The sequence below is a fragment of the Oryctolagus cuniculus genome, chromosome 9, assembly GCF_964237555.1.
Source record: "Oryctolagus cuniculus chromosome 9, mOryCun1.1, whole genome shotgun sequence".
Lineage (NCBI taxonomy): Eukaryota > Metazoa > Chordata > Mammalia > Lagomorpha > Leporidae > Oryctolagus > Oryctolagus cuniculus.
In genome coordinates this window covers 9,749,748-9,776,591 of record NC_091440.1, presented here as the reverse complement: position 1 = coordinate 9,776,591, position 26,844 = coordinate 9,749,748, and the positions used below count along the sequence as shown (strand labels likewise).

The following is a 26,844-nucleotide window of genomic DNA, read 5'->3' as shown; positions in this document are numbered from 1 at the left end:
CTGCTTGAGTGGTCTATATGGAGTGACTACCACATCTGCATTTCAACCTTCTAGAAAGGGCAGGAGGCAAAGTCCAGGCCCAGCAGGATGTGTTATGTTGAGGTTGACTGTAAAAATTGCCTCTCTCATCTTGTTGGCCTGAACTGAGCATTTGAATACTCCTAGACATGTTTCAGAAATTAATTTCCAGTTGGTCTGTGTGCCTAGGAAGATAATCAAGAGCATTAGAAAAGTATGCCATAAGTATGACATTTATGGAACAACATGGCATTTTATCCTCTTTTTCCCTTAGCTCCATGCCCAAAATATAATCCTTTTAGAAGGGAAGAGACAGGTTTAGAGACATTAACCGACTTTACCAAATTTTTCTACCTAGTGACTTGAACCCAGATCTTCTAAATCAAAATTACAAAACAGGTTGCCTGTTTAAAATAATCAGCAGCAAAAAATATCCTTCAAAGCAAGTAGGTGTACCTATAGCTGATTTAGATGAAGACCTTTTTCTGTAAAACTATGTTCTTGCTCATTCATCTTTTTTAATCTACATTTGCTGTTAAACTCATATACTGAGCTCTTTATTTCATTTATTGTTATTTTCCAGTTCTAGTTGGCTCATTTTTGTATATTCCATGTCTCTGGTGTAATTCCTGCCATCTACTTTTTGAACATCTTAGTAAGAGTTGTTTTACAATCTGTGCTGAATAATGTCTGAGTCACCTATGAGATTATTTCTGTTGTCTGTTTCTTGGTCTATCTGCTAAATTTTGACTGGATGCTGGACATTGCATGTGAGAAGCTGGAGATGCTATGAGTACCCCACAAACAGCATGTGACTTTAATATCCTTGTTTTATAGAAGAGGAAATAGAAAAACATTTATAAATGGCCTAAAATCATAAACTATGTATTGACTCCTAGTCCTGTCTAGTATATTAAAGAGAGTTTATTTCAGCTTTGTTTGCACTGTGGGGTATGTGGGTAAAGTCTTTCTTAGAAGCTGTCCTCACACATAATGGTCTTGTTAACTCGAGTACCTTCATATTAAGGATGTGTTCAGTGACAAGAGTAATTTATATGCAACTAAGACTCACACCTGTGTTGTACCTGCAGTTGCACAGATGGACATATCCTTCAGCCTTCCCATTCAAGTCTGGTTAGGAAGGAGTCATGGTAATTTGATCCCTGGGTGCAGAGTAATGCTGCCCACATTCTGGTGTAGTTGTTGGATTCTGAAAACTGTTCACACCCAGACATGTGATACTAAGGTATGCAGCCTTCACTTCATAGGACGTCCTATAGCCGTAGAGTCTTAGAATAACTCTTGGCATTGAAGTTAGAAAAAAAAAAAAAAAAATGGATGACTTCCTCCAGATAGTCCTCACTGACCCGCAGAGTGGTTTGTATTCAGCTGTTAGCTCTGGAGCTGTTCATGGGACACACGGAGTACTGCCACAGCTCTTCAGCCCTCGTCATCACTGTGAAGCCAGAGGCACGGGAGCCGCAGCTGTCGGGATCCTAATTCCTCTGCGAGGAGTCGTTGCCAGTGTGTACAGTAATCAACTGTGCGTGCTGGTGCCATTCTTTTCCTACCAGCGTCTCAGCAGCAAAACACAAGTTGTGGATGATACTGTTTAACCTCCTAGAAATTCAAGCTAACTTTAGGTATGTCCAGGGTTAATATTTAGTAAATAGTGGTCTCCAGGCAAATCTGTTTAATGAAGATGGCGTTCTTTAATGGAAGAGATCCTAAATTGGGAATAAAACTTTTTCTATTGTTTTAGCTATGTGACATCAGTGATGTAATTTAAACTTTGGTTTTCGTCATTTGTAAACTGTAGAGGAAATAATTTATGTTCTAATTTACTGAAGCATGTTGTGAAGAAAAGTGTATTGTCTGTGAATGATATATGGGGATCCTAGGAAGGAGGGGATGCTATATTCATTCATGGTAGCACAGTGGTTATTTATTTTATGACCCAAAATTAAGAAGCCAAGCATCCAATCATTTTTTTAAAGTTTAAATAGCAGCTCATTTAAGCTTATTCAGATTATCTGCTCTGTTTGAGAGGTCTAAAATCTGTAATTTCTGTAGTTTTAAGTATGTTTGCTGGGATTATAGGAATACTCTAAGGTAGAAGCTATTCAAAGCCATCTGGTGGTTAATCTGTTTGACATTGCAGTCACTGCTAATGACGCACTGGTGAAAATGAGTGAATTGCATCCATTACTGGGAAGATTTACTTTAGATTAATATTATGGTTTTTACTATACTAAACAAAACCCATTTCCTTCCATTGTTGTAATTACCTACTAAATTTTAGGATTGCTATGTCGCTAGTCAGTGTGAAGATGATGCTTGCCTTGGTGAGCCAGGAACACTCTGGTGAAAGATATGTCTGCTTTCTCTAGTAGCTTCTAAAATTTCTGATTTGAAGCCTTTATTCTAATTTTGATATGTAGAAGATAGTGTTTGGATGGTATTTCTTAAATCCTGCTTTGTTAATAGATGATATTTTAATATAATTTCCTCCACTATATTTGAAGTTAAGTATTATTAAATATAAAACCATTCAATACATATTCAAATAGATTTTTAGCATTACATTTTTAATGTATTATTTGCCTGGTTTTCAAGAAATGATCAAGAAAACATCAGTATATCGTCGCTCACTAGTTCATCACTCTATGGATCCAGGAGCTCGAGAAGGTAAATCATTTTCTGTTCCTTTATGGAATCGCACCAATTCTAAGAAGACAACTGATAGAATATTACATCTTTTGTAGCGTTCATTGATGTCTTTAAGGGGGCTAGGACTTTTTTATCCATTGAATATTACACCTTGGCTTGTGTTTGCTGACCTACAAGTGTCTCAAATAATGTTTAATGTCAACCACTATAATATCCACTGTCCTGATGGCACAGAGATAATTTTGATAGACACTATATATTGTATTTAGACCTATTAAGTATTTAGACTTTTTTCATTTCCAAAAATGGAGTAATTTTTCCCAAGTACTGTATACTAAGAGCATGTTTGCCATTTCTATATTATTTCATTTAAGATAATAAGCTTGCAAGAAATATAAAAATGGCCTTATATAAAAACTAAAAATTTTCACTAGTGCTTGGGTGGAAGATGAATTTAAACTATAAAAAAATCCATATGCTATGTGTTGGTCTCTTTCTATTAGAGGCAAACATAATGTAATTTGACCTAGAGATGTAAGGAGAATATAAGTAAGAAATGTATATAATATATATGTAAGTACTTATACACACAGTGTATGTGTGTATATAAGTAAAAAGAATATAAGAATATAAGTAAGGAGATATAAGGAGAATATGTCTAAATTGTGCTAGCAATGTGATTATTTGAAATTGATTCATGACTTTTACAGTCTTAAATATCAAGTGTGACTTTGCATGGATTGTGTAATTCAGCTATCCCCATTGACTTGAGATCAAAAGTGTGGCTGTATAGTCTTGATATCAACTAGAAGAATTAGTATGTTTTTGTAGAGCAGTTATAATAAGGATATAATTATTTTGGTTTCTTCATTTCTCTCTGTCCTTATCTGTACCCACTGTAGATATTTTCTCAGAGCTGTGGTCTGGTATACTGCCACCCTCCAACCCTCCCGCCTGGTCACACCAGGTGGCTTCTGCCTAGATGAACATATCTCTGGGTGGAGAGAGCTGGGTAAATGCCCAGGGTTGGCAGCCTATGTGACAAACACCAATGATTATACTGCAGCAATTCTTGCAAATTTTAACTTATATCACTTAGAGAATCCAGCCAATTAGATGATGTCAGTGAAGATACAATTTCTGTGTGGTTTATGAATAAAACCACATCATGACCATTACCACTAGAAACAATTCTTGGTTCTAGCTGTGCACACAATAATTTGGCAAATTACAAAGGAAATATAAGAATTCAAGGTAAGTTCAAAACAAATAGTACTAAAATACTTTACAACCCAAACAAACAGACCTTACAGTCATCTATCCCATCAGTCAAAGCCTTGAAGTACATTCAGAGCACAGGGCAAAGGGGATTCTGTGTGCTGCTGGAGCTGGTTGGGAGGATACTTTGTTGGACCTGGTTCCACCAAGTAGAGGAACACTCAGTTCCCAAGTACTGAAAGATGTTGACTTTTCCTGTCCTAACTTTTATACTTAGTATCTTGTGCTTGGAAAGGACAGAGCTAACCCAAAGCTCAGTTCTCACATTTCAACATTGGCGAGAAGGTTCAAGAATTATAGGATGTCACCTATTTATATACAGGTTAAAATTAGGACTATGGTGGTGCTAAAAATTCATCTCTATGATTCTAATGCTACATTATTCCCTCATGTATCTAAAAACTCATCCATGTGAACTATTCCAAGTATCCTATGTTGCCAACTCCCTGCCAACAGCCCCTCTCCAGCTGTTAACACATAGAGCAATATTTTATAAAATAGTTAGGTCTCCTCACTGTCTGAAGCTTGGAACAGACTCATCCTCAGGGATTCAAGCACATAGTGATTCCCAAGCCCATTGCTCTGCTTTCTTGCCATTCTACCTACTGCGTTGTGTCTGTGGGTCCTTTAAGAAGTGGATGCCAAAACTGGATTAAATATGCAAGGGATGTATTAGGGTAGATGTTTGCTGAGGATAAAGAATAAAAGAACAGAAATGGGCAGGGGGAGTCTTCAGATCATGACAGGTGAGCAGGAAGAGCCCCCGACTTGGACAGTTCTGAGAGTCTTGGGTAGACTAGCGGGGAGTCCCTGAGCAAAAGTTGTCCACCAGAACACTGACTTGTATGGAATAGGAACTGGCTAGCATTAGTAGGTACCCCCAAGGGGAAACATGGCATCCTAGCAGGCAAAGGTACAACAACTGTCACTGTTGGCCAACTGTGCTTAAAACAGGTTCCCATGGTCTGAGTGACTGGCCCATAAGCCACAGATTATTAGGCATTCAAAATAAATTTCCTGATCTGGCTTTGCAGAGCAGTTGGTTAAGCTGGCATCCCATATTGGAGCCCTGATTCAAGTCCCAGCTGCTCCACTTCTGATCCAGCTTCCTGGTAATATGCTTGGGAAGGCAGCAGGTAATGGTCCAAGTACCTGGGCTCCTGCCACCCATGTGGGAGACTAGTATGAAGTTCCTGGCTCCTGGCTTCAGCCTGTCCTAGCCATGGTTGTTGTGACCATTTGTGGAGTAAACTAGCATATGGATAATCTCTCTCTCTCTCTCATCCCCAACCACACCACTCTACCTTTCAAATAAATAGATAAATCTTAATTTTTTTCCTTTGCAAATTTTCCCTCAACCTATATTTTGTATCTCAATTTATGACAACATCATTTTTTCAGCTATACGGAAGCCTTCAATCACCCTTGCCTCTCCCTTTCCTTGGAACCTCTCGTCACACTCCATTGATTTTACCTTACTAATATGTTTCCCTACCCCTCCTCCTGTTTCTATCCCCAATAGCCTTGATTTGGGTCTTTATTTATCCTCTTGGCTGCTGATAAATGCCTTCTAATTGGCTGGCTAACTCCCCTCATTTTCATTCTGTAGCTCTCTGCCACACTGTAGACTGCATAATCTTATTAAAATTCAAGTCTTGTCACATTTGTCTTCTGCTTAAGTTCTTCAGTGCCTCCTTGATTCTTAGAGGATAGTATCAAAATTTCTTGGCATAAAGTGTTTTGTCTCATATCTCTTCCCCCTGCTTATCTTATATTTTAATTCTCAGAGTTTCCCAAGTTGCAAAATTGGTCGAGAGACTTTTTCCAGTGAGGTTTTGTATTTGCTGTATCTTGCGTGTGGCATGTCTTCCTTTCTCTTCTTTGACAGAGTCAACCATCAAGGCTTGGCTAGTTCTTTGCTGAACTCTGAGATGTGGAACTTCCCTTACTATTTTTGAATCATCTAGGTGAGATTTTGTTATCACATTTGTGTGTTGGTCTGCCTTTATGTTCATAGTGCACAGGAGCTCAACAAATGAGTGAATGAATTAGCTTTTTTTTTTTTTTTTAAGATTTATTTATTTATTTGAGAGTCAGAGAAGGAGAGGCACAGAGAGAGTTCTTCCATCTGCTGGTTCCCTCCCTAATAGGCTGCAATGGCCAGAGCTGTGCCATTCCAAAGCCAGCAGCCAGGAACTTCTTCTGGGTCTCCCACGCAGGTGCAGGGGCCCAAGGACTTTGGCCATCTTCTACTGCTTTCCCAGGCCATAGCAGAGAGCTGGATCAGAAGTGGAACAGCCAGGTCTCGAACTGGTGCCCATATGGTATGCCTGCACTGTAGGCGGTGGCTTAACCCGCTGCGCCACAGTGCTGGCCCCATGAATTAGCTTTAAGTTACTCCATTTGAGTGATAACCTTCCTAAGTATTTAGACTTTTTCTATTTCCAAAAATGGAGTAATTCTTCCCAAGTGCTATATACTAAGAGCATGTTTGCCATTTCTATATGGCATCCCTTCAGGATGTGCTATAGTATTCTACACAGGGTGTCACATGGAAATATTTCAGATTTCATAAATCATTAAAGATGGGGTTAGTGGGTAACAGTTTTTATAAATAATATTGTCTTAATATAAAGAAAACAAAGTTTGAGTATTTTCATCACTAAGAAACCTATGAGATGATGATCTGAGGCAGTGTATTTAATATTACTTGTTGGAGAACTATAGCTCATATAATTATTGTTGTGAGAATAATTCAGTAACACACTTTAAATCTTACAAAGTAACCTGAAAAAGTATCTGCTAAATCAGACTAATGTGCTTTCTACATGTTGAATAAAAATGACTCCTAAGTATACAGTCTGCCTCAGATGTCTTCAAAACAGGTCTGAATGTCAGTTGCCCCCAGGTGAGGCATACCCTGCTCAGGATCACATAAATTCAAACTTAGCTTCTTGACCCAAAGCCACTGCCTTCATTTAGATTCTTGTCTTTCGTCTGGATTATTGCAACAGCCTTCTAATTACCTTCCAACATCACCAGTTCTTCACTTACCCCTGCCAGATACAGTTCTTAAATATCAAATCTGATCACGTCAATTCCTGTCTTAACATCTCTACTGGCTCTTCTTCACCTTACAGAACAAAGGTCAACATTGCACAGAAGTCTGATGTTGACCGACTTCTTTTTTTTAAAGATTTATTTTATTTATTTGAAAGAGTTACAGACAGAGGTAGAGACAGAGAGAGACGTCTTCCATTCACTGGATCACTCCCCAGGTGGCCGCAATGGCTAGGAAGCCAGGAGCCAGGAGCCAGGAGCTTCTTCCTGGTCTCCCACGTGGGTGCAGGGGCCCAAGGACTTGGGCCGTCTTCTACTGCCTTCCCAGGTCATAGCAGAGAGCTGGATCGGAAGAGGAGCAGCCCATATGGGATGCTGGCGCTTCAGGCCAGGGCTTTAACTTGCTGCGCTACAGCGCCTGCCCCCACTGACCCCCCCCCCCTTTTTTTAAAGATTTATTTTCTCAGGCTTATTTCCTACAGTGCCCCAACATGCACCTGTGTGCTACCTCCATGGATCTTCTAATGGCTCCCAAGCTCAAATGTCTCCCCCTTCAGGACGCTTCTTACTCAGCAAGCCATATTGCATTCCATAGCACTTTAGGAATATCTCTTTTATAGCACCTACCCACCTGCCTTGGCATTTGTTTAGCTGTCTGTCCCTTCCATGATCCTGGAAGCAAATTTTGAGTACAAAAGCTTGTATTTTAGTTTGTTTTCCGAGTTGCATCCTGAGTAGTATCAATAAAAGGTTGATTTTCTTTCTTTTGTATAGATATACAATGGAGTGTTGTTTGGTCTACTTCATTAGAGTTGCAGTCTCTACATTCTTTGAACTTAGAGCAGGGGACAGAAAATACTTGTGGAAACTTCTCCGGATGCTTCAACACAAGGGCCCCGGATCTTGTCATTGCTGAGGTGTTCAGAATTGTGTGTTTCAGGTTAGCCTGTGACTATTTACTAATCTGAAAACATCTTTAACACTTTTTAAAAATCTGTAGGCATTTCTAAGAAGTGCATGACATTCATCTTTGAAAAGAAGATCCAGTTGAGTGACAGTTTCTTTCATTTGGTATCGAGGTTTTCACTTTAAATTTGGCTGACAGGTTTTCATGACAACCCTCAAATGGAATTCACTTGTCATAGCTATGAAAGAGGCTTTTTTGTTTTTTGGGGTGTGTGTGTGTGTGTGTGTGTCTGTGAACTGACCCTTACATTTCTTATTGTTGTTACGACCTTAAAAGCATAGGAGAGGAGAAAGCAGACAGCCTGTAGTTTTGAAGGCTTGCTGCAAGCCAGTGTGGAAGGCAATTCACTGTTGAACTTTCCTCTTAAGAAAATTGTCTTCATAATGTGGCAGAATCTTGCTAATTTTCACTTCATCCTTGAAACCCCTTTAATTCTCAGGAGAAAAAGTGCACCAGGTAGCTTTTGATTCACTATCAGAAAAAATATAATAGCAGGAAAATGGTGTTAAGACTTTTTCTGGTACCAAAAGCATTAAAATAGATGAGCCCAATATAGTAGCATAATTGTAATACTATGTCTTAATTATGCATTATGTATAATATATTTTAATATTTGTTTGAATATGAAATACTTTAGGAAAGCCATATTGCAAGATTATATTAGATAGCTTTTTATATAGAGGTACAGACATCAGACATTTTCTTCTCTTCATATGAGGAAGCCAAGATATAGTATTTGTAAGATATTATATATTTTTAATTATTTCCCAGGGGCCTCAGGGCAGATAACAAGGAGATAGTATGTAAAGAATAATTTTTTTTAATTTTTTATTTTTTTTTATTATTATTATTTTTTTTGTGACAGGCAGAGTGGACAGTGAGAGAGAGAGACAGAGAGAAAGGTTTTCCTTTGCCGTTGGTTCACCCTCCAATGGCCGCCGCGGAGGCGCGCTGCGGCCGGCACCCCGCGCTGATCCGGTGGCAGGAGCCAGGAGCCAGGTGCTTTTCCTGGTCTCCCATGGGGTGCAGGGCCCAAGCACCTGGGCCATCCTCCACTGCACTCCCTGGCCACAGCAGAGAGCTGGCCTGGAAGAAGGGCAACCGGGACAGAATCTGGTGCCCCAACCGGGACTAGAACCTGGTGTGCCGGCGCCGCTAGGCGGAGGATTAGCCTAGTGAGCCGCGGCGCCGGCTCTAAAGAATAATTATTTAAAAATACTAGATTAAATGTTACTATCTTATGAGGAAATTTCTCTTCAAATCTCTATTTTCATTTATTTATTTATATTCATTTGAAAGGGAGAGGGAGAAACTAATTCACTCCTCAAATGCCCGAAATAGCTCTAGGTGGGCCAGGCCAAAGCCGGGAGCGTGGAATGCAATCTGGGTCTCCCACTTGGGTGGGGGTGGCAGTACTTGATCCGTTTGCTGCCTTCCGGGGTCTGCATCAGCAGGAAGCTGGAGTCAGCGGAAGAGCTGGGACTTGCACCCAGGCGTTCTAATGCAGGCTGTGGGAGTCTGAAGTGGTATCCTACTGCTGTGCCAAATGCTCACCTTGCTTTTCAAATCTTACAGACTAAAGACTACTACTAATCCATTCATCTTTTTAATAATCCAATCCTGTATTCCTCTTGCAGTTTGAGGGACATGTTCTTTGTAAATTATGTTTGCAGCATGAATTCCTCCGATTTATTACGACAAAGCCTCCCTAGGGATGTCTTTGTAAGTTTCAGTCCTTTCCATTAGATTCCAGTTTAGAGATTCTTGTCATTAACCTTGAAATGGGTGATGGTATTGCTAGAACTTAATATTAAACAAGTCTTTTGATATAAATAAATAATTGCTGTTAACATATTACTTCAAAATATTTAAGTAGAAGTTCATGATGGAAAATATGAGTCTTTTTTGTTTTTGTTTTTGTTTTTTTGTTCAAAGATTTATTTATTTATTTATTTGAAAGGCAGAGTTACACAGAGAGAGGAGAGGGAGAGGGAGAGGGAGAGGGAGAGGGAGAGGGAGAGGGAGAGGGAGAGGGAGAGAGAGAAAGTCTTCCATCCAATGGTTCACTCCCCAGATGGCCACAACGGCCAGAGCTGCACTGATCCAAAGCTGGGAGCCAGGAGTCTCCTCTGGATCTCCCATGCGGGTGCAGGGGCCCAAGGACTTGGGCCATCTTCTACTGCTCTCCCAGGCCATAGCAGAGAGCCAGATCAGAAGAGGAGCAGCTGGGACTAGAACCGGCGCCCATATGGGATGTGGGCGCTTCAGGCCAGAGTGATAACCTGCTGAGCCACAGCACCGGCCCCACATCATTGTTTTAAGATGGAAATAATTGTGTGTCTGTATGTTTGCTTTTAAAATTCTATATATTACATCTATATAAATTATTTTCCTTGCCTTAAGTAAATTTTGTTTTAATCTTCAATAGTTATTCCCAAAGAAACTTGATCAGGCTGGTGTTTGGCGTAGTGGGTAAAACCACCACCTGTGACACTGATATCCTATATGGACACCAGGTTCATGTCCCATCTGTTCCACTTCCAATCCAGCTCCCTGCTAATGCACCTGGGAAAACAGCAGATGATGGCTGAAGTCCTTGGGGCCCTGCCACCCACATGGGAGACTTGGATAAAGCTCTTGGCTCCTGGCTCCTGGCTTTGGCCTGTCCCAGCCCCAGCCATTATTGCCATTTGTGAAGTGAACCAACAGATGGAAGATCTCTGTTTCTCTTTCAAATAAATAATTCTTTTTTTTTTTTAAAAAAGAGACAATCATTTTATCAGTATAGGCCTTACAAGGAGCATGTTCCTTTTCAGAAAAATTATTTTAAGTAGCCAATTTTTATCTTTTCACTCAAAGTATGCCAATTTTATGAGAGTCCTTTCTTGTGGAATGCCTATAGCGTTCATAGAGTATTTTAATGCAAAAGAGAACATTGGTATTAAGCATTGCAATTAAATTTTACTCAACCCAATAATGCTTTCTGTATGATACATGTTCATCCTGGATGTGTAGATAATTTTGAATTTCCATATGTGATAGATAGTTGTTTCATGAAATCTTTTTACAGGTCCTTTATTTGAGGAACATAAGTAATTTTCAATTATAATAATATATTCATATGTATTTTAAAAACCTAATTAACCTTTGAAGGTAAAGACATTCTTAAAAAAAAAATACCCAGTTCTGTTTGTTCAGAAAGAGTCAAAAGTCAGGAATTCATTTGCTGTCACCCTGTAGTTGTTAGGACAGCAGCACTAATCCGGCCAACTAACCTTTAAAAGAACTTGCAATGTCAGAGATGTCAGACTGTACCAGTAAATATTCACTGCAAAGTTTTTATATCAAAGACCAGAACTTTGGGAGGTGCTCCTGGGATTTGGTGTACTCTAACATCTATTAATCTCTGACACCTTGGGTGACTTGTCAAAGAAGTGCCACATTTACAAGGAGTGTGCAAGGAGGCCCAAGAGGACAAATTCAGATAAAGGTCAAGGAAGCAATTAATGTTCTCTCCTTCTCCCTAAAGAACTTCCACAGCAAACATTGCCCTCCCCGCAGTCTTAGTAAGGCAGGCGCATGTAGTGAAATGAAAAAGTTCAGGTAAAGCATGCCACCACTATGGTTCGGTTCTTAGAGCTCTTCTTGAATGCTAGTGGGTGCCGTTGTTCCAGAAGTCAGTGGAGAGGATCAGAAGGGATGGCTCCTGCTGCAGAATATCAATTTTCATCTCTGTTTCCTCTGCATCTCTGCCAAAGGTTGAGGTCAATGGTAATGCAGTGTGGGGTGATGTCTGAGCCCTTCCTGTAGGGGCATAGTTAAGCTACAGCTGTTTGTGGGACTACGTAATTCTGTCTGGATTCTACGTGGGACACATGCACACACGTGCTCAGGCTCATGCACACATCCGTGCGTGGAAATGTACCCCTAATGTCTTCTGTTTCTTCGTCCTTCAATAACGTTGTGAAAATTCGTGTTTTCCCTCAGCCTTTTCTTCTTTATGATGAGCACGTTTATCTCCCCAAACTGTCCTTCTATGGCTGAGTTTCAAGATTTCCCATCTCCCTGTTGCTGGAGTTTTCTCGTTGTCCCTCTCATGTGGTACTTCCCCAAGTGATCAGGAGGCTACAGAGAAGCCTGAAGGAGAACAGAGCGTTCCTCCCCCTCACTTTGGAGATTCCATTGTTAGCATGCCCTGGGTGTACTAGTTTTTTTATAGTTTAAACTTTTGACTCAGATTGAGATTGTGGCCAATTAAATCTGTGTAAGTGGTCTTTACACTTCTCTTTATGCAATTTCATTTTGTTAAGTAAAAGCCTCTTGTTATAGCTCATCAATACCATTTTACATCACATTTAGTTGTCTAACATGGTAACTGTCCTCATCAAATCTGTATCATCTGTAAATATGATCATATTCCTTTTATTTTTAAAGACTTTATTTGTTTGTTTGTTTGTTTGAAAGGCAGAGTTACAGAGAAACAGAGACAGAAAGAGAGACAGATCTTCCATCCACTGGTTCATTCTCAAAATGACTGCAATAGCAAGGGCTGGGCCAGGTTAGAGCCAGGAGTCTGGTGCTTCATCTGGGTCTCCCAAGTACTTGGACCATCTTCCACTGCTTCCCCAAGTGCATCAACAGGGAGCTGGGTTGGAAGTGGAGCAGCCAGGACATGAATCAGCGCACATATGTGATTCCGGGATAGCAGCTGGCAGCTTAACCCACTAGTGCCATAACACCAGCTCCATGATCATACTCTTAATGCCATCAGCTAGTGAAGACATTGACAAACGTGATCATCAGGGAAAAGTTGAGGACACACCATTTATTAGGAATATCCATCCCAGGGGGGCATTGAAACCAAGCGTTTTGGGAGGTACTGTGGAAAAATCAATTCCAATCCAATATGTCTTCATGGGAGACCATGAGATACCACATATAGCGCTGAATTTCAGATAAATTGCATCCATGCTTTTCTAGTTCTTCCAAGGACGGGGATGATGTCTATCTGTCCGACTACCATATTCCCATCACCCAGCACTGTGCTTCGCATACAATACGGGTTTGTTCTATGAGTAAATGGGATAACCGAGCAAGCAACAAAGGTTATTCTGACTTTAGTTTTTAAAATAAATCTTTCCTACCTCGTCTTCTCCTGTTTAAGAAATGAAAAAGTTGTTTTCTTTTTTGTTTTGTTATAACACTGTCTCCTTATACTCATAGATGGTCTGTATTTTCCATCTTCTCTTCCAGGGAGAATAAAGCCTGGATTCATTAGTGCTGGGGGTAGGGAAGAAACACAGAACTCTAGCCAGAATTGAGACGGCAGAGACACGCCTCGAAAGATCAATGGATTTTAAGGATTGGTGTGAAAAAGAAACAGCTTCTGTATCAGTGAAAATAACATATTGGATTATATACTTATTTACACAGATATAGTAATGTACTACAAGTTAAAGCTAAGACAAAGCTTTTTTGAATTTTTAAAATTATTTTTTATTTGAGAGAGAAAATAGCTGGAGAGAGGGAAAGAGGTCGAGAGAACGTGGGCAAACACTCCATCCTCTAGTTCACTTCCGAAATGCCTGCAATGGCAGGGACTGTGCTGGTCCTGACCTGAAGCTGAGCAGAAGCTGGGAACACATGGGTGTCAGGAACCCAATTACTTGAAGCATCACTGTTGCCTCCCAGGCATTGCTCTGGTGGGAAGGTGTATCTCCTGGCTAGAGCCAGCAATTAAACAGTGATACCTTAACCACTACACCAAACACAGTTCACGACAAAATTTCTTTATGAAGCCATACTTAAGTAACCTTAGCCACAGGTGGTTTTTCCCCTTCCTTGTTTAACAACTGAATTTTCAAGTCTGTGTAACATAATCTAATATTGATTTATCTGGTGATTTTTCTATTCCATTTTATGATCAAAACACTACTAATAACAATTAAAATAATAATTTATTGAATTCCATGTAACTGTATTTAGATTATATGATGATATTCATCTTTTACTTTATGATCAAAACAATAATAATAATAACTACACAATCATTTATTGAGCCCATGTAACAATGTGCTAAGTGCTTTGTATATATTTTCTTTTTAAGTCCTCCAAAAGCATTTAGTTCAGGTTTTCCTATCTTTCACATTTTACATAATTAGAGAATTCTTGGAGACAATTAGCTTTTAAGGAACTACATCATAGCTTGATAATACCTTTTGAACAACCAATAAAGGGGCTCAAATTTTGGCTTATTCATTTATACCTTGCACAAGCTTAGCTAAGTTAATATAGTTTTCTGAGTTTTAGTCTTGTTACTTGTGAAGGTGAAAATAATAATGGCTACCTTACTAGCTTCTTATAAAACTTAAATGAACTACCATTACAATATATCTCACGTGATCTAGTGTCTTAAGGAGGTGTTCAGTAACTGGTAGTTAATATTACTAACTTTGTGTAATGTTGTGGATATTAAGATGCCATGATTTGCCCCAAAATTACTAATATAAAAATAAATAATTATAAAACACATAAGGGTATAAATCTTTTTTGAATCTTTTTTGTCTAGATAGAACCAGATTGCAAAGGAAACACTACTATGCATTGCTGAAATAACTAGGATTGTGCTCTGTAGCCAATATGAATAATTAAGATCTTACATTCCCATGACCAGTCTTTCTCTTATTTACTGACTGGTGGCCCTGAAAAAGTACTGCTCTAAAAATAATTTTATTTACTTCATTTAGCACTGTAGAAATGCAGAGCGGTAATTTCCGCTTCAGTATAATTCAGAAAGATGTTTCTACCCGAATGTATGACATGGTGACTTATATAATGAGTAATTTTCAAATAGTTTGCCTTACTTGTTTTATTTCATCTAAAGTCAAGAATATTCAAAAGTAACTTAGACTAAGTAGAAATATTTCATTTCCACTAGGTTCTCCTTTTTTCACGGATTTACTAACGCAACCATGGCCTTTTTCTTCTCCTCTTAGAGACCAGAGAAGACTATGACGACAAGCAGGTGGTCTCAGAGATCATGGCAAGATGTTTTATTCCAACTCGGATAACAACCTCTTCCTGGGAAGGCTTTCGTTTTGTTGGTCATGAGATTCGGATTACTGAAGCCATGGATTGTTATGGTGCTGTTGTTTGGCCATCGGTATAATTTCATACATAATTTTCTATATTCCAGCTGTTTTCCAGCCATTCTCGTTCATGATTATGTTCTATTTGGAATGAGACAACAGGTCTACTTTGACTCAAGAGTCACTCAAATTTATCAGTAATGTATTTGGTAAACTGTTGCCATCAATGCATGCTACTGCTGACTAAGCAAGGTACTTCAAAAAGTTTGTGAATAATGAGATTAAAAGATGATTTTCTATTGGTGCAAAAATTGAAATTTATGAATGTAAAGGGTCTTGAAAAAGTTCTTGAAAAACATGTATTATGAATAAAATATGCATGGATTTAAAAATTTTTTGTACCAATATTAAATCATCTTTTAATTGCATTTTTCTATAAACTTTTTGAAGTGTTCTTGTATAAAATTTTTAGGATAGTTAAAAATGTTATTTACTCTTTTAGTTTTTTATGACTATAAGAATCTACAACAGTAGATATTTTTATTTCTTATTTTACTGGCTCTACTTGAGTTAAATGATTATTATGAAATCTGCATGAGACTCATGTGAAGAGTAGAAGGAGAGGGAGGGAGGGAGGAGGGAATACCATTATATTCTTAGAATTGTGCCTATGCACTATATTGAATCTGTTAAAAAGCTAAGTGAACATTTTTAAAATAAAATAAATAAAGAATAATATTCCAAGAGTCCTCCCAAACCTTTACCAATGGTTCCAGAAGGGGCTGACGCCATCACCATTGCCTGCCCTAGTCCTCTATCTGCTACTTGGAAGTTTTACTAGAAGTTGTTCCCTTTAAAAGTGATCAAACGAGTGAGCTCTATATTTTGAGTTGTTCCTCTTTTTCCTGCTGACCATCCCCATAGGCATTTTCTAGCCTAAATGGGTACCTCTAAGAGGCCACACTTCTGCTGATGAGTTTCTGGAGTGATCCAGAAGTACACCCACAAATACACTCACTTATCTGTACATATCACTCACTTATCTGATACATATCACAACACTAGTGGTGTGTTTATCTAGTAGAGTTTAATTTTACTTCCTGTTATTAGTTGCTAAGCATACCTTTTTTCTTTCTTTAAACTAGGCCCTTGTTCTATGCTATTTCCTGGAAACTAACGCAAAACAGTATAATATGGTTGACAAAAATGTGATTGAAATTGGAGCTGGCACAGGGCTAGTCTCTATCGTGGCAAGTTTACTTGGTACGTAGGTATCTTTGAATGAGGGGCCAGAGGATTTACTGTTCAAATATTTTTAGTTATTTTTACCATCCAGTGTACCATGACCTTGGGTCTTCTTTGTTAACTACTTAATTGTTTAAACGGGCTTCATCGAGAAACTACAAGTTTTACCATCTCCTCACTGGTTTCTTTCAGAATTTTCTGTGTAAACTGTGTTAATTCTTTCATGTATTGCTAAGTCACAGGCCTTAGATGGAACCTTCTGAATGGGAGGTGCATTTAGAAGTCCTGGTTGCTAGGGGAGATGCAGGCAATGCCAGGCTTAGGCAGAATCTATCGCTGCTGAATCTCTTGTACTTGCGATTTCAGGGCTATTTCAATGCCCCATATAGCTGTAGATTCCTTTTAGTTTCTGAAGTCCTGTGCTTTTCTGAAAAAAGGAAGTAAATCACATTTGCTTCTATTTTCAGGTATTTGTCCTTGAGTTTATTTTCTCAGTTCATTTCCATTCTTTCGTTACCTCTAGTTCTCTCACAAGCATTTTTTCATGTAAATGTGTGATAATCTCTATGTATGTCTAAGCCTCTTTCAGTTCAATCATTTTTGTTGTTATCTATTTCATTGCCTTAATTTAGCTGCCTTCTCTGATGTATGCTACCCAAATCTCTCTTGATTTCTTTGATCTTCAGAATTGCACACCTGCCACTCGTAAATCTCGAGAGGAATTAAAGATTTAGCAATTTACAACTTTCTAAACACTGGAGAGATAGAAGACACTTGAAGTCTTTCCCAAAATTTTTGTTTTAAAAATATCTCTGTCCTGCAAATCGTTTTCCAAAGTCACTATCCCGTTTAGCAGGGGAATGAGTCAGAGACTGTGGGGAGCAACTCGGACTAGACTAAGTTACTGGAATTAAGACTTATTCTATGCATCTGCTCTCCCACAATATGGCGCTGGGAGAGGAGAAAACAGCTTCTACACAGCTGCCTCCAGTTCAGCCAATAAACTGTAGGACTTGCTCCTGATTGGAGGAGAGCAGCGTACTCGGCGTGTGGGCAGCCGAGTTGGGATTGGCAGAGGAGGACTATAAAGGAGGAGAGAGACGGCATGCACCAGGAACATCTAAGGGGAACGCCTGTGCAGCCCCCGAGAGAGCCGGCCAGCGGTGTGCCGCTCCCCTGCGGAAGTGGGGAATGTGGCAGGGGGAACCGCCCTTCCACGGAGGTGGAAGGGACAGTAGCCAACCCGGGAAGAACCAGCAGCAAACCCGGGGAGGGCCGAGCAGACGAAAGAACAGCGCAGGGTCCTGTGTCGTTCCTCCACGAAGAGGGGGAGCGACATAATGGTGCCGTGACTCGGATATGAAGCCTAGGCAGGGTCTAGTGTCGTTCCTCCATGAAGAGGGGGAGCGACAGAGACAGTGTTTGGTTTATAACTGTAAGCCTCCTGATCCAGGAGCAGAATTTGTGTTTTGAAGTGTTATGTGTTTCATTAAAACGAATTGATCTCTTCAGTATGCTTGTGTAACTTGAAACAACTATCAAAAGATGGAAGCTTTGTTTTAGTCAGTGTTTTCACGGGGGTGGTGTTTACAAATGTATGAGTAGAATGGTTTACATTCTGCATGGGCAGAGGTAGAGTCTTCATCTGCATTTTAAGGAGTTTTGTTGAAAATGGTAGATCAATCACATTAAAATGTGGAGGTGCATATTTCTGTGATTCAGTCAATGACATTCACCTTTTCTTCTTGTTTTAGTGTTTTCACAGAATATAAGCAATGGCAAGGGAAACTTGACAGAGAGGCTAAGAAATGGGCTCTAATTTGGTCTGAGTTGGGCTTGACTTCTCTTCAAATTCTGCTTTACCATGAGTTTGTTTTTAAGACTTATTTATTTATTTGAAAGTCAGAGTTATACAGAGAAAGGAGAGGCAGAGGGAGAGAGGTCATCCATCCGATGGTTCACTCCCCAATTGGTTGCTACGGCCGGAGCTGTGCCGATCTGAAGCCAGGAGCCAGGAGCCTCCTCCAGTTCTCCCACGTGGGTGCAGGGGCCCAAGGACTTGGACTATCTTCTACTGCTTTCCCAGGCCACAGCAGAGAGCTGGATTGGAAGAGGAGCAGCCGGGTCTCAAACCGGTGCCCATATGGGATGCTGCTGTTTCAGGCCAGGGCGTTAACCCACTGTGCCACAGCGCTGGCCCCCATTCTTTTTTTTTAAGATTTATTTATTTGTTTGAAAGGCGAGAGAGAGAGAGAGAGAGAGTCAGAGACAGAGACAGAGACAGAACGATATCTTCCATTATCTGTTGGTTCGCTCCCCAAATGGCCACAATAGCCTGGGCTGGGCCTGGTTGATGCTAGGAGCCTAAAACTCCATTCTGTCTCCCACCGCGGTGCAGGAGCCCAAGGACCTGGAGCATCTTCTGCTGCTTTCCCAGGTGCATTTCCCAGGCACATCAGCAGGGAGCTTGTTCAGAAGCAGAGCAGCAGGGACTCAAGCCCATGTAGGATGCCAGGACTCAAATGCCGATATAGTATAGGATGCTGGCATTGCACGAGTGGCTTAACCCACTGTGTCACATTGCTGGCCTCTGCTTTACCATTCTTTATCTCAATCTGTGTTTGTGTAATGCTATGGAATTGGCCAGTTCTATGTTTATTCATAGATTATTTTATTGCTCTGGTATTGCTTGATGTTTATTATAAGGACCAAATTTTCACAAATTTGCTTCTTCCAAACTTCCTCTTGAAAATGATTTCACCATTCACCTTTGACACTGAGATTGTTCCTGTCTTCTTCAGCTAACCATCCTGTCCTGCATCTATAATCTGTGGCCTTTTGAGCACTATACATATGATATGAATAGATTTTAAGCATCTTTTGGGGGATTTACACTTAGGATACAGGCAGGTTGAGAACTTGGGTCTAAATATCATGTCATGATATTTTCCATGTAGCCATTGTAGCATCTTTCCTCCCTCCGTTCCTTACGAGCACAGGTACCTGATGTTACAAGCACTCATTTGGTGTCCCAGCACTAAGTGTCAGACCTCTCCAGGAGAAGCACCTGTTCAGCTTTCCGGTTATTCTAATGAGGATGCCAAAGATTGTGAATTTCCCTTTCTGTATATTATTTTTCTCCTAGCTTGTGTTAGATGAATATAAAGCAACAATAGCAGCCAAACAAAGTACAACCAACTGAACAAAAAACCCAAGGAGAACAGAAAAATACAATGGTGTACAAAAAGTACCATGGGATTCTATCTTTTTTAAGGGGAGTCAGATGACTGCCTTAGCATCTATTTAAAAAGATTTCTCTTTCTATGAACAACAGCCAGTCTTATTTTCGGGACTAGCAACTGTCGTGTCGCTGTGCATGTTGACTTGGAACTTGATTAACGGTATTTATCCCCTGAGGGTCACTTTTTTTCTATCATCCTTTGTTTCACAGGTGCTCATGTTACTGCCACAGATTTACCTGAATTACTTGGAAACCTGCAATATAATATTTCCCGAAACACCAAAACGAAATGCAAGCATTTGCCTCAGGTTAAAGAGCTCTCCTGGGGAGTTGCATTAGATAAAAACTTCCCCAAGTCTTCCAATAATTTTGACTACATCCTGGCAGCGGATGTTGTCTATGCTCATCCCTTCCTGGAAGAACTCCTCGTTACCTTCGACCACCTGTGTAAAGAAACCACCACCATCCTCTGGGTCATGAGATTCAGGTTGGAGAAAGAGAATAAGTTTGTAGATAGATTTAAGGAGTTGTTTGACCTGGAGGAAATTTCCAGTTTCCCTAGTCTGAATATTAAGTTGTATAAAGCTGTGAGGAAAAGTCGGAGGAGTGCATGATGTCTTCGATCGAGGATGTGCAAATGCAAAGCAAATTCTGGTAGATTATTAGTTTTTGGATTAGCTTTCCCAAAGGGGAACACACACACGCACACACACACATATCCCACTATGAGACTAGAAGATATTTCTCCAAATCCTAGATTTCCTGAACACCATACCTGAGTTTATAGTATTGGGGGAAATTTGCTCCAAGTCAGACTCCATCAGCACTCAGGCCACCTTCTAATTTTGACAATGGGAATTTTTGGCAAAGTTATACTATGTGGTCATTGAATATGAAAATATCTACTCTCCTTATTCTTCTATAGGACCATAATATTATCATTTTTAATAAATGATGCAATTATTTTTAATGTGTAATTGTAAAATGTTGGTTCTTAATAATGACATCTCTAAAAGGAACATTGTCATTAATTCTTTAAAACATTGGCATATCTGATTCTCTCTTTAAAAATATAGTAATTGGCTATAGTGAAATCTGCAAATAAATCTGAAAAGGCAGATACATTCTGTAATGGTAAATGTTAGACTTTTGTGGTTCCCTTTACTGCAGCTTTTTGGTGGTCTGTCATTTCTATGTGGCAGGGTGTGCCTTCAGTTTAACCTCTGAAATCAGCCAAGCGTATGGATTTGAGGTTATGGCAAGGGCATTTCAATCAACTAAATGAAAAATGAATGGGAGCAAACAAAAATTAGTTGAGATTTTGAAGGAATTACTGTTACATTTTTTCACCAGGTCCAGTTATTTTATATCACAGAATCAAAAATAAATATAAAAACTTTGAGTTGAAAATTCACATAAAAAGGTTTTGGCGTCTAATCTCAAATAACCAGACATTTGGCTGGTGTTACAGTTAAATGCTGTTCTGATGAACATATATAGACCTGGATATTTGAAATCCTATGTGATTGTTTTTCATGTGGGCCTTAGAGTTTAGAATAAAGTCTGAAGAATTTAAAGTCAGGGTAGAAAAGAGAAAAGAAATAGGGTTTTGTGTGTAACTGCGTAGACTGCATTGGTTGGCGACGACCCCAGCAATGACTGCTAGGCTGCGACAGTGCCCTGTCACATGCTCTCCCAGGGTCAGTTCTCTGAGCCTTGTTGACAATCGTCGGTCCACTTGGGGTTGAACACAGCTGGAGAGATTAAACCAGAATGGAAACACACGCAAGTGCATTGTTTGGTGTGTGTGGTTTATAGGATCGTGTTTCAGTAGCTCCTGATATTTACAGGGATCACAGTTTGTTACTTACAGAAAAGCCACTTAATATTCATAATCATTCTAAAAAGAATAAATAATGCTATTATCCCTACTTCACAGATAAAGAAATTGAGGCTGAGAGCCCCAGGCCACACATTCGCAGAGTGGCAGTGCTGGGACACGCAAGCCCAAGTCTGCTTGCACCCTAAGGCTGTGTTTTTAACCTCTGTACTATCTTTAGATATTTAAAACAGTCATGTTCATACAAGTGATGTCTTCAAAATGAAATATGTATACCCAGAAAAACAAAAAGTTACATTAAAAAGTGAGAGCTGTTTCTCCTTAAAACTTTATTTTCCACTTGGGCAGGTCAGGTAGACTTGTTTGGAAGTGATATTTGAAGGGAATTGAGGGAAGCAGGAGTGCAGACATCTGGGGACACGTGTTTCTGGCAGAAGGCGCAGCCATGCAGACACCTTCAGGGCAGAGCCCGCCAATCCTAAGGCCGTGTGCCAGCAACAGTCTGAAGAGAGATTGGCGAGACTCAATCAGAGATTCTCCGAGGCAGCTGGGCCATGCAGAGCCTTCGTGCAGGCTGGGTCCTCCCGACGGACTCTGACGTGGAGTCTGGGTTGTACGTCATTTGTCGGGGAATGCTGCTGGAAGGAAGACTGTAGAAAGGGGTGGAGGCTGAACAGCAATGCAGACCCAGTCACAGCCTTTGCCCAGCCCTGCATGGAAGACCTCCCAGAGTAGTCCAGTGGGGGTGAGACATTTGGGCCGGTGACCCCATGTAGCTATCATCGCATATGGCTGCCCTGGGAAGACCTTGTGACCTTGTGTGAGGCCACTGGTCAGCAGAAGGAGTCCCTGAAGTTGCAGAGAGCTGTGGGTAGTCTGCCAAAACACCTCCAATGGTGGGGTATTAAGTTATCCTGAAGAGGATCTGGACAGGCCTCCCAGTGTCCACCATGACTTTTGGCTTTTTGTCCGGTGAAATGGAGGATCATTGGATGATTTCAAGTAGAGGAGTGAAATAACATTGCTTCATGTAAGGACCACTATGGCTGACCTTTGAGAATAGAGTGAGTGCGGGGGCCACGAGACCTGTAGGCAGGCAGAGGCAGCTGGGGGCAGGGAATGAGCACAGGGCTGAGAATCTAGGCAGTGGTTGGCTGTAGATCTATTTGAATGCCAGAGCCAGCTGGCCTTCCCACCCAAGAGAGGCTCGGAGACAGGGGAAGAAAGTCAGGGCTGACTGCAAAGCTCTGGTGCTGCTGGGCATACGTGTGGAGTTGTCAGCTTAGGAGGCTTTGTGAAGCTCCTTCAGGGCACAGGAGTTTACAGACAGAGAATGAAACCAGCTCTGAGCCCGGAGGCAGCCACACGAGGCTCACACACACATGTGTTTTGAAATATTTTTTTTCCCGAGGTTCTGGCTCTGTTCTCAACTATTGGCTCTGAAAAACAGGAATTTAATGCCATGGTGGTTTTTTAAACTGGTCAGTAGAGTTCCAAGTTTCCCTCAGAGGCTTTTGTCTGTGGAGTGTTGTGGGGGCACCTGCAGGAAACTTAGGGTAACAAGTGAAAAAGATGGCTCCTCTGCCAAGAAAAGTTTGGGTACCACTAGGAAGTTAGCTTCAGCAGAACAGATAAAGTGTCATTTCAAAGACAAACTGAGGACCAGCCATGGGGTTCTTTACAGCTCCTCTTTGTCTACGTGTCAATCTGTCAAACACAACATCCCACACCCATTGTTTTATTCTGTTTATAGCATCACTTGCAAATTTTAACACCCACCCACCAGGCCTCTGTTATTTCACTTCACTCTGTACTTTTCTACTCTTATCTTTTTCCTTCAGTTGCTCCCTGCTTTTCTAGATTCAATTTTCACAATACTTTAATTTCAAAAGATGTAACTTGAGTAGGCTTTTTCTATCTTGCAATTTTGTTTTATGACTAGGGATTGATTTGTTAACTGTGGGAGTACAGTGAATTTTTGCCCCTTGGTAACTGGCGTTTTGGCAAGTTAGGCTATGTTATTAAAAACCTCAGTCCAATTCTTGCAATAACTTTCTGGATATCCTGAAGAATGAACATACTGATTGTCAAGGTTTTAATCAAGGTTATCACAGAACAGCTATTGCTCCACAACAAACCAGCCTGCGAGTGATGAGATGCAGCTTAAATCATACACAGTGGCTGAGAGTTTTGTGCCCGATTGCATCAGTGGACTTTAGAAAATGAAGTACTGCACTAGCACCTTCTGTCTTAGAATTTGATGATAGTCCTTCTGTCATTTATACTCATGTTTCTCTCCCAGAACGTTAGAGAAAATGCTTTTTTTCATTCCATATTTGTGTCTGCTCTGTTTCTGGATAAAGAACTGGTGGCATTGGGTGGCTTCCTAACAGATTTGCAGCCAATGTTGTACACTCCTTATTATGGGAAAAAAAAATGAAGAAACATAATGGAGCAGAATATTCTTTATTTAAGGTCTCAGATTTCAGGACCTTGATGTTCTCTGTGAATGCCTCATCTTCACACACAGAGACCGGTCTAATTTGTTTTAAGTAGTGCCATTTGCTTATATGCAGATAAATAATTTCTGATTATCCTTTGGAAGGAGAACATTCTCAGTGAGTTGGATTTGGATACAAGAAGAGATTTGCATGTACCAGCTCTGAAAACAAGCTGGAGACCTTGGGTTTTAGATATAAAGACATTAAAATCAGCCTTAAATAAATCGGATAAGCTAATTGATAAAAATAAATAAAATTAATATACTGTGCTTCTTTCTACTTCACCTTAATTTAGTGTCCATGGGCATCTGTATATGCAGAAAATAAAAACTGTCAAGTATGTACTTTTTGAAAAGATTTATTTATTTGAAAGTGAGATTAACAGAGAAACACACATACACACACACAGAGAGAGACAGGTCTTCCATCCACTGGTTCACTCCCCAGATGGTTGTGGTGGCCTGCGATGGGCCTGGCCAAAACTGGGAGCTCCTTCTGGGTCACCATGTGGGTGGCAGGGGCCCAAACACTTGGACTATCTTCTGCTACTTTTTCTAGACCATTAGCAGGGAGCTGTATTGAAGTGGAGTAACCTGGACACGTTCCAGTGTCCATATGGGATGCTGGTGTCACAGATGGCGACTTTACCCATTATACCACATCGACAGCGCCTAAATATGTATATTTTTAAAACTAAGTTATAAGACAATATTTAGCAACAAAATTGGGAATGGACCAGGTATATACAAAGGTGTAGGGGCAAATGGGCAAAGCAAAATTTAAAAACAGTAGGCATTCTGGTGTGTTCTAATTCTTCCTATCTTGTTTATTGTGGGGAGCAACCGAGACTAGACTAAATTACTGGAACTGCTAAGACTAATTCTATGCATCTGATCTCCCATAATATGGCGCTGAGAGAGAGCAAACAACTTCTACTCAGCTGCCTCACCAATTCAACTAACAAGCTGCAGGAGCTGATCCTGCTCCTGATTGGAGGAGAGCAGTGTGCTCGGCGTGTGGGCAGCAGAGCACGGATTGGTGGAAGAGGACTATAAAGGAAAAGAGAGACAATATGCACCAGGGACATCTGAGGAACATCTGAGAGAGCCGGCCGGTGGTGTGCTGCTCCTCCTGGAAGCGGGGAAAGTGGTGGGGGTACCGCCCCTCCGCGGAGGTGGGGGGCCGGCAGCTAACCCGGGACGGCGTCGTTCCTCTGCGAGTGAGGGAACGGCAGCAAACCCGGGAAGGACCAGCAGCAAACCCAGGAAGGGCCGGGCAAAGAGAACAGCGCAGGGTCCAGTGTCGTTCCTCTGCGAGTGGGGGAGCGACAGTTTATGAAGTCTGAAAGTGACTGGCAAATACATTCCACACCCAAATTTTGTCATGTTTGAGTTTGTGATGTGAAATTAAGCCTAGCATATTACCTGCAAGCCCAGTGTCAATATTTGCTCTGCTTCCAAGTTCCACAAAAATCAAAGACAGTGTTCCATGTAATTATATGGCAGCATTAATGGGGCAGTGGTGTTGTAGGTGGTCTTGGTGCCAGTTAGTTCTGAGGTCCTGCAAACTCCTTTTATTAAGGATTCCTAGGTGGACATTAGTGTTTACTCAAATTGTGTGCAGATGCATTGCATTTAGATTGCTGGACATACGCTATTGACTGCTTATTCTGCTGAACTAATCTTTGGTCTCTGTCAAAGTGCTTTTATTGGGCAAGCTCAAAGACGGGATTTTTTTCAATTCTCTCAACTTCTTTGTTTCTAAGGCAATTGCTTTTCTCTGAAATCCAGTCAAGTTTTAGAACTGGCACTCACCATCAAGGAATTTTAAGAATCACTAAAAATGAAATAAGGTGTCTGGGTCAATCCTGTGATAAATGGCATTAATAGAAAAAAAAACCAGAAAAGTATTGGATATCTATTGCAAAACACTAATGCTGTACCATACCAAAATATATTGTTTGTTTTTTCAAAACACCCACAATCAGAATAAGATTAAAACATGCCACTAAAAATGTTTTAATAGCCAGGCATTATTTCATGGTGTCACAGATGCAAGACACAGGCTTCCAAAAATCACTTATATGGCAAATGGTAGATTTTGTAGTTTATGTTTTGAAAATATTTTCTTTGTCTGAAGCCTGTAATACCTATGTTCCTCTTTGTTTTCATTTTAAATTATGAGTCAGCCCTTTACCTTCACTGGATTTCTTTTAGTGTCATGATTTAATTTGGGTTTTCTTATCTAGTGCCATGATTTCATTTGGGTTTCTTATCTCTTCCTGTGTTTCCTTTGTTGGTGGAGTATAAATTCTAATGACAAAGGTTGTCTGTTTGTCACAAACCATCATAAATAATCCCAAAGGACAGGCCATAAAAATACAAGAAATTCTTAGATTAAAAAAATGAGTAATGTTTCTATCCACCTGGTGTTGAGGTAAAAGTACAGTCTGCCACTAGTAAATTATTAACATTTTTTTCCTACCAAGGAGTTCCTCCTTTCTTCAGCTCTCTGGAACTAATAGGTAGTCAACTTAAGGATCAGAGGAATATCAAACATGCTAAATAAATTTTATAATCAGGTAGTAGATGGAAGAATTGCAAAATAATTGCGTGATAAATGCATTCTTTGGGCTAGAAGTATGAAGTGCTGGGCTCTTGGGAGCAGGTTTCATACTGTGTTGAAGAAATAATTCAAGGAGGCTTAGAGGCAATTATAAGAATGCAAAATAATTAATAAAACCATGTTTTATTTTCTATGGATTTGGATTTTTTAGGAAGTCATCTAATGGTTGCATCCATTCATTCAGTAATTATTGAAAACCCACAGTGTGCCAACCAAAGGCTGTGTTTGCTACGGTGAACAAGGTAGTCAGGGCCAGCCATCATGGAGACCTTCAGTTCTGTGCGAATGGGCAGAGGAGAGACATGAATGAC

General features: G+C 40.3%; 1 protein-coding gene across 1 annotated transcript; it reads left to right on the top strand.

Annotated features, from left to right (window-relative positions):
* Positions 1–1,346: 1,346 nt before the first annotated feature.
* LOC100338815 (putative methyltransferase-like protein 21E) lies at positions 1,347–24,263 on the top strand. The gene is made up of 5 exons (XM_008260168.4): positions 1,347–1,661; positions 2,635–2,706; positions 14,989–15,155; positions 16,227–16,344; positions 19,778–24,263. Exons 2-5 carry the CDS (start codon positions 2,637–2,639, stop codon positions 20,179–20,181), a joined length of 759 nt encoding a protein of 252 aa, XP_008258390.2. The 5' UTR covers positions 1,347–1,661; positions 2,635–2,636; the 3' UTR covers positions 20,182–24,263.
* Positions 24,264–26,844: the final 2,581 nt, after the last annotated feature.